Source organism: Myotis nattereri, assembly GCF_964212035.1.
Source record: "Myotis nattereri genome assembly, chromosome: 19".
In the NCBI taxonomy this organism is placed as follows: domain Eukaryota; kingdom Metazoa; phylum Chordata; class Mammalia; order Chiroptera; family Vespertilionidae; genus Myotis; species Myotis nattereri.
This window is the reverse complement of record NC_138095.1, coordinates 12,734,840-12,752,761: the sequence shown is the minus strand read 5'-3', so window position 1 is coordinate 12,752,761 and position 17,922 is coordinate 12,734,840. Positions and strand designations below refer to the sequence as shown.

At 57.6% G+C, this 17,922-nt stretch overlaps 1 protein-coding gene across 1 annotated transcript; it reads right to left on the bottom strand.

Moving 5' to 3' along the window:
- Positions 1-1,946: 1,946 nt before the first annotated feature.
- On the bottom strand, positions 1,947-17,607 carry PPM1F (protein phosphatase, Mg2+/Mn2+ dependent 1F; the record flags this gene model as incomplete). The annotated part of the gene is made up of 7 exons (XM_081113577.1): positions 1,947-2,326; positions 3,585-3,678; positions 5,938-6,081; positions 8,080-8,268; positions 8,738-8,940; positions 13,149-13,294; positions 17,411-17,607. The coding sequence occupies 7 exons, from the start codon at positions 17,605-17,607 to the stop codon at positions 1,947-1,949; spliced, it is 1,353 nt and encodes a 450-aa protein (XP_080969703.1).
- Between the last annotated feature and the right edge of the window lie 315 nt (positions 17,608-17,922).

Genomic DNA, 17,922 nt, shown 5'->3' with positions numbered 1-17,922 from the left:
GCCTTAGCGTCTTCATCCTGCTGCGGGGGTGGGATAAGCTCAGAACCTGCGGGTGGCCCCCATGGCTCCTTCCCTAAAACATCCTCTCATCATCCCCGCGACTTCCCCGGGACTCCCCTCAATGCCCCTGGGGTCAGGGGGCTCCCCAGGCAGATCTTCCTGGGGCTCTGCAGCTGTGGGTGGACTCAGAAGGCCTCTACAGGACTCCTGGCCTTGGGGACCCGGCACCAAGCTTCCTCCCACTGCCCCAGCCCCCGGGCAACCTTCTGTTGAAGCCTCAGTTAAGCAACTCACTGCCCCTCCCAGACTTGCCAGCCTCTGCCTGCAGCAGCCCTGCCCACCCCTGCAAGCCCAGGTCCTCCCACCGGACACCCATCTCCCACTTGCCTGACCTCTGCCTGGAGCCCTCACCCAGCCCTGCCACCTTCAATCCACACAGCAGTTGTAGCGCCCACTTGATGTGGGCAAACGAAGTCCCCTGAGCGTCACCTTCCCAGGGCAGTCGGGGACCTGGGCGAGCTCTCTCACAGGCAGTGAAGGCAGCAGAGGCTGCCAGCTATTGGCAGGAAGAGGGGCATCAGTCGGGCGGGTGGGACAGACTCCCAGCCACATCCCTGCTGCCTCCAAACAGACCCACAGACTTGCCAGAGCCTCCAAGAATGTGTTACCGAATGAAACCCATCCAACTACCAACACACAAGACATTCTGGAACATTCCAAACAGCAGCAAGGGCGTGCCTGCTCACGGAGCTCGGGCCCCCAGCTTAGGGTCCAGCCAGATACCAAGTGGCAGGGCCAAGGAAGGTGGGGATCAGGGCCCCACAGAACAGCCCATGCTCTTAGGAACCACCTTGCTGACTGTCGGCGGCACATCTCAGAGAGGCAGAAAGAAGTCTGCAGGGAGGATTCTAGCCTAAACCACCCTGTGTAACAAAACAAATCCTGCTCTTGTGGAAACTTAACCATGCCTATTGGAACTCATCATAGGCCCGGCAGATCTAGCCTTCCCTAAAACCGTTTAAGGCACTTGAATGGCTTATTAACACTACCTGGAATGGTTTTTATTTCAATCTTGATTTAAGAAAAAAATTCAGTAATACTGCAAAAGAAGGTTCCCCTAAAAAACCAACAACAACCAATACGTAAGTTTCTAAGGATTAAAATAAATGCTAAGCTCTGCTTAAGTTATTTGACACAACAGGTCACTTTGGCACTGACAGAACAAAGACAAAACCGCAAACACTGCTTCAGAATTAGACTTTTCCCTGGAAAACAACAACAACACAAAAGACGAGTGCAGCATCTCTGAGCTTCCCCTGCCCCTTCGGGGGACGAGAGGGACCAGTGAGGCCAGGCCCACACATGTCCCGGCTGCCTTGGCGCAGGCGGGCGACCACTGCAGATGCAATCCTAGATCCTCTCCCGTCTGGGAAGCGAGCTCGGCCAGCTGAGCCCAGCCAGGCGCGTCTGCCGACGCGAGCCCTCCCAGCTGTGCCTATGAGGAATGGAGAAAAAAACCTGCGCTGGGCGCCCAGGACGTGTTTGCAAAGACCCACGGCTCTGGGTCTGCCCAAGAGCCCCCCGCAGCGCGCCACTGCCCCGCACACACGCCGGTGTCTTTGGTCGGGCTGCAGCCAGTGACTGCGGCCTCTGGTTCCGCCCCCACCTCCTGGGGATCAAGAGCCAGTCCAGTTCCCAGGTCATCTTCTCTCTGGCAAGGCTTCCTCTGTCCCACTGCCTGTCACGAGCAAGGTGTGAGACCCACGCCCCATGCGGTGCCACAGCCACCAGGAGGGACTGATGCAAGCAGCACAGGGGCTCAGGGATCCCAGGGAAAAGCACTGCTTGGGTGGTGCCGCCTGCCCACCCCTGCCTATTGGGTCCTTAGGCATCTGAGGGGAAGGGTCATAGGGTCACAGGGTGGGGACCCCGGGGCCCTGGGCCTCCTAGCTTCTCCATGGCGTGTTGTTCTCTGGCTCTGAGAGGGCAGAGGGCAAGTCCTGGCTTCTCCTGTCGGCCTGGGATTCCCCAGCCCCCTGGGCCCACCCCTCCAGCAGGTCTCGGGGGTCCCTGAGGAAGACCACCATGACCGTGATGTTGTCACGGGAGCCCCGCTCCCTGGCTGCGGCCACCAGCTCCTCGGCGACGTGCAGCCCGCTGCCCCGCTGCCTGGCCAGGTGGCTTTGCACAAGGCCGGCCACCTCCTGGTGGGAGACGACGTCAAAGAAGCCATCACAGGCCAGCAGCAGGTAGTCCTCTGAGCCGGTCAGCTCCCGGGAGGCCACGTCTGCCTCTCCAGACACATAGGGCTTCTGGAAGACATCCCCTGGGCATGGGAGAGAAGGGCCTGGAGTCAGAGGGCTGGCTGTCCATCTTGCCAGGCCTGGCCGCTATGGCTACCCCACGCTCACAGGCAAGGGCACGGGGTGAACAGACCACGTCCCATGGTGGGGATGTAACAGGTTTATTCTGGTGTTCCTCGGGGAAGAACCAGAACCCAGCAGGGCCAGAGTTCAGCTCCAACACACAGCTTTCTCACTCTCACTCCCCGGACAGCGGGGCCCAGAGGGGGCGGCCTAGGACATCGTCTGGGCTACGGCCCTGGCCCTCCTGAGCTCCCGACAGCTCCCCTCAGACACCGGACAGGCACTCAACTGAGCTCGCTCCTCCTCCCCCACACCTGCTCCTCCAGTCTCCTCAGCTTGGAAGACAGCACCAGAATCTGAGGGTTCCCTCTGATTCTCACACCCCACATCTAAGCTGTTAGCAGGTCCTACCGGCTTTACCTTCAAAATGCAGCTCCCCTCCCCTCCCCTCCTGGTTTGGACAGCTCACACCTCACCCAGCCCCCTCAGAGCTTCCTGCCGGCCCCTCCTTCTGCTCTTGGCCTGACAGTCACTTGCCCAAGGAGCGTGAACTAAACCCTGTCGTCCCTTATGCCCAGCTTCCCAGAGGTCCCCTCTCCTTGGAAGGGGGGCCTGCCCCACCTCCCTGCCCTGGTATGTCCAGAGACGCAAGGGCAGAAGCCAGAAGGAGAAGGGTGATAAAGAAGGCAACACGTTTGGCCAGAGGGGGACGTTTCAGGAGGCTGGAGGGACAGAGGTCCCATCACAGGGCTTAGCAGGAAGGAGGCGACTCCTAAGTATCTGAAGAAGAGACATGGCTGCTGAGCCCCAGAGTGAGGCCTGGCAGCGACAGGCTGCTGAGAATATAGAATGAGGTGGGTGGGGGAAGCTTATACTTCTGATTTTAAAAGACAGAAAAAAGAATCATCAGCATGAATAGGTGGGGGGGGGTAAATCTCACTTATGGAATATTTGAAACTTATCTCCCAGCTAACCAAGGGGAGCAGGGCCTAGATTTTTCTGAGGAAGTGTTTTAACGAAGAGATAATGACACGTAACTCGAACCGCAGTTCTCTGTGCAACATGTCTGACAGTGACTTTCCCATCTCCCTTCAATCTGATTGACAGCACAGCCTTATCCACGGCAGGCACCTCTCCAGCACATGACACTGCCGCCCCAACAGCTGGGCCCAGAGGCGTAGCCCTGGGCGGCCTTTCTCTCGCCCCTCGCCTCCTTACCGATGGCTCTGGAGACGGCCAGGGTCCCGTTGACTCTCCAGCAGTCCATGTAAGACACGAAGCCACCCAGCGCTTCGATGCGCTCCTTCTCGTCCTGCGGAAGACAGCCAGAGTGGGGGCCTCGGCGCTCCACGGGCCGGGCGTCCGGCACTGCCAGCCGGGAGGAGGGGAGCTGGTTTCTAAGACAGCACTGGAAGCCATAGCTCTTGAAAGATGCCCAACTGAGGCATTAGTAACACAGTGAGAAATTATAAATAACCTCATCGTCCTCCAGGTGCAGGAATGGCTAACTAGGTTATGGTGCGAATACCCACAAGCCACTCACAGCCATCGACCAACAGCCTGTCCCTGAGCAGCGTTTCGGGGCCAGGGAGATGCTCACGAGGCAACAGAAAGAGCGCGAGCCCAGGGTCAGACGGCGGGCCCCACGGCTGTCTCACTTTTCAGGCAGGACACTGTCCCTTCTCTGTAAGCTGCTGGGAGGACACCAAGCGTGTGTGACATGCGGCCACTTGGCAGGGCTGGATGAAACCTGAACCAGGCCCTGGAAAGCCCTGTGGCCCTGGGTCCTCATCCTTCTCCTCCACCCACAGACCCTGTCCGGCTCCCCAAGAGGCCGTGGTGCTCCAGGCCAAAGAGGACAGACAGGACAGAGGCCCAGTCCAGCTGTGAGTCCTGAAGCTTCTCTGGTCCCATAAATTCCCTGGAAGGAGGTTTTCAGACCTGAGCCTATTGCCGGGAGGTGTAACAATAGTGTCTGCTGTTGGATGAGCCTGAGGCGTGGAAGGGGTGGAGCCAGGCCCAAGCACGGACATCTGTCCTTGCTCTTCGCCATGCTCCACTCTGCTGAGCTCAGGCAGTGTTTGGGAAATGCTGCCTGCAGAAAGCGCCCAGCGGGCCTCAGAGGAGGTGCTCAACTCCGAGCTTACGTGGGTGCAGCCGGTGGGTGCAGAACCGAGACCTCGAGCATAGGTTTGTATGTAGACCTAACTTGGGCCACATGTCATCGGGCTGCTTGTCTTGGGGTGGGAGGGTCCACCGGAGAGCAGACACTGGAGGACCTGGAGTGACAGAGAATACCTGCCCTTTCCTGGCTGTGTGCTTTGGACAAGTTACTTAACCTCTCTGGGCTTCAGTTCCCTCCTCTATACAATGGGGAGAGCATATGCAGGATGCTGAGCACAGGCTGTGAGGCTAAGGAACGCTGTCATTCCTGGCTGTTACGCAGTGCTCTCTACAAGCCACAAAAGAAAAGACAGTTCCACACAATTACATAAAACCAACACTTCACACGGAAAAGCCCATAAAGAAAGACAAAAGCATTTGCCAATCGCTGCACAGATAGGGAGCCAACCTCCCTCAAGTATATAAGATGCCTACAGATCAATAAGAAAAGAGCAACAGTTCAGGACAAAAATGGGCAAAAGTCAGGAAAGGTGACGGAAATGATCTCCAGCCTTGAAAAGACGCTAAAGCTGGTTCCGTAACAGAAATGCAAAGTAAAGGAAGGCCTCTCACCTCTCAGACCGCAGGGCCCCGCACAGCCTGAGGGGGCAGCTTGCAAATCTGTACACTCTGACCCAGCTATTGCACTTCTGGGGACGTGACCTCTAGACGTCCCTGACCCTGAACAAGGAAATGCTGTCCTAAGCTATCTATGGCTGCCTTGCTTCTAGAACCAAAAGACTGAAAAAAACCCATGCCCATCGAGGAGGGATGGAAATGAATGGGACTCCACCAGCCCTGGGAGAGGGTGGGAGCACTTCATGTGTATGTACTGACGTGGAACACCCACCAGGCGCATGAGTAGGCGAAAAAGCCAGAGCAGAGCAGCATGTGGGGCCTAGAGGCACCCCGAGATGTGCAAACTCTCGCTCTCCCGCCTCAGGAGACAGAACGGACACTTCGGTGAGACATGGTCTGAGTAGGAATAGTCATCCTTGCTTCCAGGGTGAGTGACCTCAGGGTCTCAGCGTAGCTTCTGCCTAAGGAAGCCTAGCATCACCTCCTCCTGCCCTCATTCCCAGAGCCCAGGTGGGCCGCTCCTTGTCTGCAGGCATGACAAGACCCTGCACATGGACCCCACTTCTGGCTGCCTGCTGGGCACATAGCCCAGCTCTCCCCTGCAGCCCTGGGCTCCGTGTCGCTGTGACACTGGCTGTCCATGTGCCGAGCTTTAGGGGACCCCTGGCCACCAGAGTCAGACAGGGGAGCTCTCCCTGTGGAGGGGTGCCAAGGGTTTCCTGGGAAGACGGCCCAAGGTCCCGTTTACTTCCTCCTCTGTCCCAGCAATGCCTGGCCAGGGCTCCCTGACCATCTGCTTCCCAGGGTGTGGGTAGAAGGAGCCCCTCACCTGTCGCTCGGGTTTATGTGGCTCCATCATCTTCACCACCTGTCCCTGCTGCACCAGGACGACCTGGGAGTCCCCCAGCCAGGCGATGTGCAGGGTCTTTCCCGCGATGAGTGCACACACGCCTGTGGTTCCACTTTGCAGCCGCTGTGGGAGGAGAAGGCCGAGCGGGTGAGGGTGGGCCAGGCACCTGCCCCGCAGGCACACGCAGTCCGACGAAGAACTGTTGGAGGCGTGCTCAGAGAGAGGGAAGGGCTGCCGATGCACCGTGATCACTTCCGTTCTGTGCGCAGAGCGTCTGATGATGGTGCAGCCCCCACCCCAAATCTCCTCACCAGCTGTGTCAACCGGGCCCCAGCTTCCCCAAGTCTAAAGTGGACAGATCTCAGTACCGACCCCACAGGCTGCGGGAGAACCCACTGAAGAGAACACAGGTGAGGCGCAGCGTCGGGCTGAGGGGAGGACGGGTTCTTCCTTCGTTCACAAACAGATGCCTCGTCCCTGTGTGGCTCTAACTCCCGAGGAAGGAGCACTCCCAGCAGACACCAGCTCCTGCTGGGACCCTGCCCAGGAGAGCAAGGGCAAGTGTGGCTGCATATGAATCATGAGTTTTGTTTTCTGTATTTTATTTTTCTTAAATATATTTTTATTGATTTCAGAGAGGAAGGGAGAGGGAGAGAGAGAAGCATCAATGATGAGAACCACTGATTGGCTGCCTCCTGCATGCCCTGCACTGGGGATCAAGCCCACAACCCAGGCCTGTGCCCTGACTGGGCATCGAACCCTGACCTCCCGGTTCAGAGGTCAATGCTCAACCCCTGAGCCACGCTGGCCGGGTTGTTTTCTGTATTTTATGATGATTTATACTTTATGATGATTGTGTTTTCTGTATTTTATGATCATTTGTATTGGCCTTGCTAATCCTGGAGAGAATGCCCTACTCCCCACCCCCTGGGCCAGCTAATTCCCAAAGATATCAAACATCTCCCCCAGGAGACCCTTTCATGCACAAGTCAGTGGGTCAGGAGCCCACGTCTTCAACCACTTGCTCTGCCTCTCACGCTGGGCCAGTGTTTCGCTGGCTCCGCTAGCTGGGGGCTGGGCTTGCTGTGACTTGCTGGCCCTGCCTCACCCATGCTTCCTGCAGAGGCCACAGTGGAGACCCTGGCCAGGCTCTCCTCTCTCCCTCTGCTTCCTGACCCACGTGGTGCTTCCCCTGTGGCACTGTGTGGCACAGTGCATCCTCATGGGAACTGTAAGTAACGAACTCCTCTAAGTAATAAACTCTTCTTTCAGGACATGGTCTGTCATTCCACCATGCTTGAGTAAAACAAAATCCTGGGCCCTAGCCGGTTTGGTTCAGTGATTAGAGCATTGGCCCACGGACTGAAGGATCCCAGGTTAGATTCCGATCAAGGGCACAGTCAAGGGCAAGTACCTCAGTTGAAGGTTCAATCCCTGGTCCCGGTTGCTTGGGGCGTGTGTGGGAGGCAACCAATCAAAGTGTCTCTCTCACATCGATGTTTCTCTTTCCCCCTTTCTTTCACTCTCTGGAAAAAAATCTTTGGCCCTAACCAGTTTGGCTCTGTGGATAGAGCGTCGGCCTGCGGACTGAAGGGTCCCAGGTTCGATCCGGTCAAGGGCATGTACCTTGGCTGCGGGCACATCCCCAGCAGTGGGTGTGCAGAAGGCAGCTGATGGATGTTTCTAACTCTCTATCCCTCTCCCTTCCTCTCTGTAAAAAAATCAATAAAATATATATTTAAAATCTATATTTTTAAAATCTTTGGAAAAAATATCCTCAGGTGAGGATTATAAAAAAATAATAATAAATAAATAAATAAAACAAAACCAAACCCCGAGCACATCTTAACACTGCCGGCCTGTCTTCCCCACGAGGCTGCACACCCTCCGCAGTGGGGCAGGTCCGAGCAGCAGCAGGGCCAGGCTGCACCAGCGGCAAGCTTCATGTTGCTTCTATTCAAATTAAAAACAAGCCCCGTTGGCTGTAAGAACAAAGTGAGGTGACTGCCAGCAGCGTTTAGTGAGGACTCTCCAGCACCACTGAACTTCTATGGGGCCAGGCCTCTCCGCAGCCAATGGCTCCTAGCCCCCCACCACGCAGGACCGGTCACCTGTCCTCACCTCCCGCTTGGCTTTCCAGAGGAACATCTCATCGGTGCGCCGGAAAGCTTCTCTGAGGGCTCCCTCGGGGCGTGTGGGCAGCTCCGGCTGGCGAGCAGCGTTGGCGTGTACGTGCACAGCGGCGTACCTCGCGGCATCCACTCCTCCGTGACCGTCAAACACTGCAAAGTAGGCACGATCCACGGGGTCCTGGTTGGGAAAGCAGCGGGAGTTACCGCCCTGCTGGCCTCATGCCTGGCCGAGGCTGTGACCCAGCCAAAGGCTCTCATCAGCGCTGGCTAGAAGGGTCAGGCACTGGCTGGAGGGGTCAGGCGCTGACTGGAGGGGTCAGGCGCTGACTGGAGGGGTCAGGCGCTGGCTGGAGGGGTCAGGCACTGGCTGGAGGGGTCAGGCGCTGACTGGAGGGGTCAGGAGCTGACTGGAGGGGTCAGGCGCTGGCTGGAAGGGCTTTGAGAGATGTCCAGCACCTCGGCCTACAGACGGAAGCTGTAGGCATCACTCCTGCCTTGGTTCTGGTGGGAAGCTCTGCTCGGCACCCAGAGTGGTTTCCCACCCCCACGCCCTGTGCGAACCCTCCGAGGCTGTCCTGGTTGGGGACGCTGGCCTCCTGAGCTGCCCTGGGGCCCGGGAGGTGGAGCCCTGGAGGTGGAGCACTCACGGACAGGCCAAAGAGCTGGTTGAAGGCAGGAAGGCACACATGCCGGTCCTCCATCCTGCGGCGAGTGTTCCGGATGGCGTGAATGGAGACCAGCCACTGCCGCTGCGGAGCCCGGGCAGTCGAGGGCACCTGCTGCTGCCACTGGCTGCAGACGTCCCAGAGCCGGTTGAAGAAGCTCAGCGCCAGGCCCTTGGCATCCAGCACTGATGGGTAAGGTGGAGGGCTGTTAGGAAGCACCAGCGCAGGCCAGCCGACGCTCTGCTCGCTCTCCCTGCCCCCCCTCCTGTGGCCTCTGCAGCTCTCCAGACAGCCCCGTCACAGGCCTGCACAGGCCTGTCCAGCCCAGCACCTCCGGGCACACAGGTGTGACAACCTGTGTCATCGGCAGCGAGAAGTGTCTGGGTCGGGCCCGTGGTGGAACACTTCCACTCATGGAACCCCCCACCCAAGGAAACAGCCAGAAATGCAGGTGATTTAAGGGCAAAGTACAGAATCACTTATAATTGCGCACTAATTAGAAACAATATATATTCATGACGGAGTAAATTATGGTCTGTTCTCTTGGTGAGTTAAGCTGCTATTAAAAAGGATTTTTGCAAATTAACATGTAATTGCCATTGACCCAGCGACTGCACCCCTGGGCATTGATCCCAGAGACATTAAGACGATGTTCACACACAACTTGTGCCTGACTGCTCACTGCTCATAGCCGCTTTACACGTGACAGGTGAAAACCGATTCGGCCCCGGTGTCCTTCCACGTGTGAACAGCTGAACAAACTTGGGTACCTCATGCCATGGACTACCGCTTGGCCGGAGGAAGGAAGGAGCTACCGACACACACACAGAAGCCTGGATGAGTCGCCAGGGAGTTAAGCTGAATGAGAAGAGCCAATCCTCAAAAGGTACATACTGTGTGATTCCATTTATGTGCATTCTTGAGATGATAAAATTACAGAAATAGAGAAGATTAGTGGTTGTCAGGGGTTGTGCAGGGGGGAGGGGTGTTAGGTTGGCATACATGGGAACATGAGGGAGTCTGGTGGGATGACATTTCAGTCGTTTGGTAAAGACGTTACCATTGGGAGGAACTGGGTAAAGGATGCCTGGGATCCTGATGTGTTATTTCTTATAACTGCATGTGAGGCTATGGCTCTCTCAAATAAAATTTAATTAAAAAAACAAACACACACACACACCAAAAAACTAAAGGGTAAAACAAAAATGGACTTTTACAGAGTTTGTAAGGCATGTAAAATGCTTATGTCATGATACTCAGAAAAAAAAACACTGATATTAAGGAAAATGTTGTGAAAAAAGGAGGATAGAAAATTCCATATCGTGAGTACGTGAAAAAGTCTTCGACCACCTGAACCCAGAAATAAAAGGCAGGGAAGGCACACAGCCAATGCCAGCAGACCCGACTATGGGGGGTGGTTTATGGGTGATGCGTTTTCTTAAGTACATCTTTTTAGTGCTTTCCCTATTATCATTGCAAGTGTTAGTCCCAGGTGATGGCTTTCAAATACATCTATAATAAATGCTTCGAAACTACTCCCTGCAAGAGTGGGCAGAGCTCAGTCCCCGCCCCCCCCCCCGAGTGTGTAACTCAGTGACCTGCTTCTGATGAAGATGATAAAACCCAAGTGACCATGAGTGGCTTCAGACCCTAGGTCCTGAGAGGCACTGCAGCTTCCACCCTGTGTGCCCTGTCTCCTCACTGTCACTCTCTCTGCCTCTCTCTGTTTCCCTTGTGAATCACTGGCTCAGGGGGAAGCCAGCTGCCAGGACACGAGGATGCTCAAGCAGCCCTGTGGCGAGTCCACATGGCAAGGAACTGAGACCTCCTGCCAACAGCCGTGAGACTGAACCACCCTGGAAGCACAGCCTCTGCCCGCACTGGCCTTCGTCCGACCTCGTGAGAGACCCTGGGCACGAACCACCAGCTCAGTTATTCCCAAATTCCAGACCCACAGAAACTATGGGATAATAAATGCCTATTGTTGGAAGTCACTAATTTTGGAGCAATGTTATGCAGCAACAGGTAACAGCACCTACAACATAGATTTTAAAACAAAAATTCTAACCCTACCTAAGCCTGGCTCCAAAGAAAAAATGAACAAGGAGCAGGTCCCAAAGAGAACCTGAGGTGCTTCACCTCCGAGACTCAGTTCATTCTGCTACACAAATCCCTCCTGAGACCCCTGCTGGCCCAGGGCCGGGGGCAGGCACAGCTAAGAGGGTGGCCCCAGGGCCAGTAACGGGAAACAGGGCAGACTCAGGAGTGTCACAGGCCACACTCGAAGGATGTGGGGAGCTGGGGAAGAAACAGCTCGTGCCTCAAGGCAGTGGCTACAGAAGAAAAGAAGGGCTGAGGCCAGGGGACGATATGGCCGAGGAAATCCACACACTGGGGGTGCCTAGAACTGGCCACTGCCACCCCCCCCAGAAAGTGGTGGCCACTCAGGTGTTTGTCAAGAACTGGGTTGTATCAGGTCCGAAACACCCAGGGAGACACAGGGCACCGTATACCCTCTGGCCTTAGGTCACGCTAGTGTTTTCATCAACGTGTTTAAACTTGAATCTTGGCTCCAGCAAAGGGCAGTTACCAATAAGACTGATAAGCTGTGGGGAGGTCGCCTGGCCCCCACACTCAGGCTGCTCATGGGACTGCCTGCTGTCCTGGCACCCACGGGGGCTGCTCACGGGGGGGCGCAGCTCACTGGGGTGCTCCGCCTGACCCTGTCGCACAGAGGTCTTGGTCACATCTCTTCCCTTGGGAGATGATTCTCATAACACCCACGGAGAGACCCTAACCCACAGGGACACCAGGCCTGCATGGGGGCAGGAGCCCCCAAGTGGAGGTCTCTGGCGCTGCCAGCCACTGCACTGCTCCTTCCCCGCCAACAGGTGGCGCTGACTTCCCGCCAGAACTCGGGCAAGGCGGGGCCTGCAGACTTTGCAGAGGACAATGGCCGCCTGTCTCCTGTCCCTGGTGGGGGGACCAGCGCGTTTGTGCTGGGATGGCTGAGGGCAGGGAACCTGGGAGAAGAGCAGGGGACCAGGGCAGAAGGGCCCGGCGCCTACTGCAGGGACAGGCTGTCTGCTTTCCTCTCTTTTCCTGGCCCGTTCCTGGCTCTGCCCGCAGTGCTCCCACTGACGCTGAGACGGCCGGACACTACAGGCATACCTGGTTTTATTATGCTTCGCTTTACTGTGTGCTTGACAAATGTTGCATTTTTTATAAACCGAAGGCAAAATCGCTCCCCAACCCCAGAAAAAGATTATGACTTGCTTTATAGCGGTGGCCTGGAACCGAATCCCCAATATCTCGGAGGTATGCCTGTAATTAAGTGATGTGAGGGAGGTGCTGGAGAAAACACTAAATGAACCACATCAACACACTGTGCACCTTGAACTTACACCGTGTGACATGTCAATTATATCTCAATTAAAAATTAATAAAATAACACAGTCAGATAGGAAATGGCAAAGGAGGAAGAATCTGCTGGGGCTCCCGCTAGGCAGGCCCGACGGCCAGGCCCGGCCCCAGAACCCACTCTGTCTTCTGCATCCCAACCGGCCTTCAGCTCTGCCTGGCCTTCAGCTCTGCCTGCGGCCGGAGCCGCACCTTTCACCAGAAAGCATGGAGCCACCGAGAGCTGGCACCCAGCCTGGCCCACCGCACAGCCCGCCACAGGCCACGGCCGAGCCACCCTTGCTTGCTGTAGTCCTGGTCTGACGCGAACGGATACTTTGGTGAAATGTGATAGGAAGGAATGATGGGAAAATGAAAGGAAGACATGCAGAACTAGAGCCCGCCTCTCCAGGAGAAGGCTCACTCTGTTTCTGGGTCGCTCTCACCGCATGGCTTGGGCCGCCCCGCTGACCGCCGTCCAGGAGCAGGCTGCCTCCCCAGCTCTCACGGGAACCCACTGCACCTCCACCTGACGGGGTCGAGTCAGCCCAGGCCAGGGCCGAGCTCTGGCATTTTCTCTCCGCCGGACATCAAGGCTGCCTCTGGGAACCACTCCCACGTCACCGCAGGGCGACTGACGTTGGTGAGGCAGAACAGAAGCGGGACCCTGGTGTCCTCCCCTGTAACACGGCCGCACATCGTCCACCCTGGCTGTTCCGAAGCCCGGCGATGGCCGCTGTGCTCCCGTCAGGCTGCGAGTGCTTTCTCTGCATCCTGAGGCCCCGGCCCCGTCCGAGCACACCCACACGGCTGCCCTTTCGAGGCTCTCAGCCAAGCGCTGCCACACCGCCTTCCCACCAGCAAACGGGAAGGGCCGGAGGCCAGGTGAGCCCTGCCTTCTCCCGCTCTGGTGCTCGCCGGCAGCCTGTCTCTCGTCTGGCTGGCAAGCCAGTTGCCTGCTAAGCCTGGGGTCCCCATAAAGAAGAGAACTCACAGGTCACAGGGGCCTTTTCCTCCTCCACTTCCTCGCTGTCCTCCTCCTCCTGCCTGGGCAGCTTCCTGAATTCGGAAAGGTCTGTCTGCAGCAGCTGGGCAACGGCTTCGTGGGCCAGAGAGGCAGCAAGTGGCAGCGGAGCGTTCCTGGGACGGGAAAGAAGTGAGCTGGGCTGGCTCCTCGGCGGAAGCCAACATCAGAGGGAGCCCTCGGGCCCCTTCCACGCAGGGAAACCCCTCTGGAGGCAGCAACGACTACTTGCACCCCAACCCGGGGCCACACAAGCAGGTCAAGCTCTTGTCCTTGGGGAGCCGACGTCCACATGATGCCGCCAGTTCCTGGGGCCTGTGCTGCTCCAGACGTGGGCTGGGGTTGGGGGGGGCAGGGGTGTCACCGACTTGTGGGCAGGGTCCACTGGCCTCCATGGCCAGGCCAGACAAACTGTTCAACATCCAGCCTGATGACAGGTGCCTGGTCACCAATACCAGCTGGGGACCTCTGGGAGTTGGGGAGCTTACGGGTTGAATTGTGGCCTTCAAAATTCACATATCGAGTGCTTATCACCAGTGCCTCAGAATGGGATCTTGTTTGGAAATAAGCTGGTTGCAGGTATAATTAGTTAAGACGAGGTCACCCTGGAGTAGGATGGGCCCCTAATCCAATAACATTGGTGTCCTTATCGAAAGGGGAAATTCGGACATAGACACACACACACACGCACGCACGCACACACAGAATGCTGTGAGGATGAAGGCAGGGACTGGAGTGATGAACCTACAAGCCAAGGGCGGCCAACAACCACCAGAAGGAACCAGCCTTGCTGGCACCTTGATCTTGGACTTCCAGCCTCCAGAACTGAGACAATACATTTCTGTTGGTGAAGGTACCATGCCTGTGGTCCTTCATCACGGCCACCCCAGAACACAAATCTAGGGAGTGTGGGAACCTTGGGCTGTGCTTGGAAGGCTGGGCTGTGCATGGCCCAAGGGGTCCCTGGACCATCAGAGCAGCTGGTACCAGGGGAGGCTGGGGGTAGGGAGGCAGGTGTCAGAAAATGGGGAGCCATGCCCTGGTGGGCTTTGAAGAGGGACGTGACATGATGGGACAGGCTTCTCTCTGGCCTCCCCCCTCAGGGTGGACTGAAGGGTACATGCTGCAAGGAGGCCGAGGCCCTCGCTGAACAGCAGCTGGCGGTGGACGGGAGGGGACAGAGCAGGCACTGAACGGGGGACTGGACAGGTTCCTTGTCCACAGTGAGTCTCCAGTTTGGCTGAGGTCAAGAGGCCTGGGGCCGGTGGGCATGAGGTCTGAACTGGAGATGAGGCCTCTAACTGAATGGGGGGAGGGCTCGAGCCTGAAGGAGCTCGCCTGGGCAGACAGCCGCTGGAGGGCCGGGATAGCTGGGGAGGTGGCTGCCAGGGCCGTGGAGGAAAAATTCTGGGAAGCAAGACTTGCTGAGTGCTCCGAAGATCCCAGCCAGGCCACCCAGAACAGAACTGCGGGGTCGGCGTGGGCAGGAGTTGGGGAAGCAAGTGGAGGGAGGAGACGGGAGGTCGAGCTCAGGAGAAGAGGGACAGTAAGTGGCAGTTCCTAGGAAGTCGTGGGGATGAAGAGACGAGGCCACAAGGACACTCTCCCATGCCTCGCTCGCCTGCCCGCCCAGCCTCCAGCCTTGGGGCCAGCTCCCACACCATGTTCCTGGAAAGCCCTTCCTGGCTCCCCCAGGCACAGGGGTCACTACCCCTCGTACCCCACAGCCTTAAGAATACATCTTGCCCTAGCCGTTGCTCAGTGATTAGAGCATCGGCCCAGGGACTGAAGGGTCCTGGGTTCGATTCCAGTCAAGGGCACATACCTTGGTTGCAGGTTCGATCCCCTGGCCCCATTTGGGGCACATGCGGGAGGCAACCAATCGATGTTTCTCTCTCATATCAGTATCTCTTTCTCTCTCCCCCCCCCAGCCTTCCACTCTCTCTAAAAATCAATGGGAAAAACAATCCTCGGGTGAGGATTAACGAAACAAAGTAAAGAATATATGCTGACCCCAGAATCTGCCTCCTCACCAGTGGGAGCCCCTTGCAGGCTGGAGGACGTGTGTTCACCCCCCCCCCCACCCCGTGCCTTTCCCTGAGGACTGGGGACCCCGGTCCAGGGTGGGCGGCCTGTGGTTCTCTGCTGGGCTGACAACACTGGGCTTCACCAGAGGGCAAGGACCTCCCACAGCCTGGGGACAGGTCATGTCCCTTTGGGGCTAGGCATCTGTGGTGTCTACGGATGACCTTAGGAATCTACTGGGATGAATGAGACGGCGGCTCAGGGGGAGAAGCCTCTGGCACTGCCTTTAAAAACAACCAGTCAAGACATGAGAAATGAGTTCCTCTGCTATTTGGGGATTTCCTGCCCACCACTGGGTTTTCCTTTTCCACAGCAGGGAGAGGGGCGGCTGTTCTCCTGTAGGTCGAGCTGTGTCTTCCTGCAGGCCCTCTGAAGTCCCAGTGCTGAGGCCACCGCGCTTCCGGCCGTGGGGACCCAGACAATGCCTGGCTTCGGGCCACAGGCCTGCTTCCTGGATGCCCCTCCCGCCTCATCCAGGGGTCCCCGCCTACCACACTCTCAAGGCACTCAGGCCCCACGTCAGGCGGGGCTGCTGAAGGGGCCACAAGATGCAGTGAAGGGACCGGTGTGTGTGCAAGGCCCAAGGACCCAGCAAACGCTCCAGTCCCGCCCACCTCGGGATTTTCAGGGAGTTTCTAGTTTAGCAGCAGAGACGAAAAGGCACATAAATAACACAGTGTAAGGTACACGCTGCTTGCGGACCTGAGATGTAACATGGAACTGCTAACAACGGGGGAAAGACAGGATATAAATGGTCACACCCTTGAACTCAGTCATCTGACTTCCAGTCAGTGTCGTGAAAGATACCACTTACACTCTGAACAAACTCCATGGACCAATATGCTCCGGCCCCGTTCACCCAAGAGCCCGCCCGCTCGAGCTCCAGGAACGGGAGCCCCGGTGGGATGCTCCTGACAGCCACACGCAGTGTAGACAACGTGTAAACGTCTGCATCTTCACGGGAAAGAACAACTAGAAAAAGACAGATACAACTAAAAATAAACCCACTAAGATGGCTGGGAAATATAAGCTCTGTGGGACCGTGGGGGATGCTGGGATGGACGTGGCCCAGAAGCCAGCCCACAACAGGGGCCTTTGTGCTCAGCGACCCAGGCTCCCACACAGCGGAGCGGGCCGTTCTGCTGGGGGGCCGGGCGGGCGCGGGGGAATGGAGCCGACCTGTCACAGAGGAAGCACACGGCGGCCAGGGCCGGGTCCTGATTCTAGGAGTGAGGCAGTGACTAGGGACGCTAGGTGTGGTCCCTCAAGGAAGGATGAGGGGTCACAGGCCATGAGCCTCCCCCTCTCCCCGCTGAGATCTGCTAACCTGGCTGTGCTCCCTTTCTGCGGCTCAGCTTCCTCGTCTGTGAAACGGGGGAAGCACCACCACACGGCTCTGTGGGGCAGGCAGCGTGGCCTGCACGCTGGGCCCATGGCCAGGCCCTGCCTCACCATGGAGGCCCTGGCCAGTCTCCTAGCCCATCCGGCCTCTGTCTCCCCCTCTGTAAAACAGGACAGAAATAGGGCCTACTGCCTGGCACCGTCATGAGTTGAGTCGTGCCCTCCAAAGTGATATGCTGAAGTCCCAACCTGCAGTGGTTCACAGTGGGACCTTATTTGGAATCAGGGTCTTTGCAGGTCAGACCGGAGCAGGGTGGGCCCCACATCCAGTAGGACTGGCATCCTTACAAGAAGAGGATGCCCAGAAAGACAGGGAGAGACGCCACGTGAGGACAGACACGTGGGAAGACGCCATGTGACAACGAAAGCCAGACTGGAGTGGTGTGTCTCCAGGCCAAGGCACACGAAGGACTGGGTGACACCAGGAGCCAAGAGGAGGGTCTGGAGCAGATTCTTCCAGACGGCCTTTGCCTGAGAACATTCCCTGCTGACACACTCATCTCTGACTTCCAGCCTCCAGAGCCGAGACATGCATTTGTGCTGCTCTGAGCCGCGCAGCCCGTGGTGCTTTGTCATGGCTGCCCTCGGAGACAACACCGCGTTGTCGCCGGGATTCGCACAGGGAACATGATCTGCACAGGGAAGGATGTGTGGGGTAAATGCCAGGCTCCAGGCTGGCCTGTGGCACACGCCGTGCCCCTTCCTCCTGTCCCGTGCTGTCCCCTCCCGGTGGGTGCACGGCCTACCTGCTGCTCAGGAAGCCCACTGCCAACTCGGCCAGCTCGCCCTCCACCTCCTCCTGGCTCAGCACCGTCCCTGGGATCTTCCATGGCAAAGGGCTCTCTGCACTCAGTGGGGCTGGGAAGTCGCGGAGAAACTCATCCAGGAAGCTGGGGGTCTCCTCTGCCATCTGGCTGCTCTGCTCTGGGGCTCCAGAGGCCATGCCCAGATCATCCCGGGGGGCCTGCCGCCAGGGTTCCAGGCAGGCTGCACTCTAGGGAGAGACATGAGGGTCAGCAAAGACAGGACGCATTTGGTGCCCTGCTGTGGGGTCTTCGGGCCCTGCAGTGCTGACTGCCAGGTCTCGGGCACCTCCGAGCATCATACAGCAGGTGCCACACCAAGCCCGGGGCTCACAGCAGAAGGGCAAGGCCACCCAGTTTCACACACAGCTCAGGGGGCCCAAGTAAGTGGGAGGCACAACCCTGGCTGGTCTGATCTGAGAGGGATGCGGGAAGCGGCTTCAGGAGACGGAGCC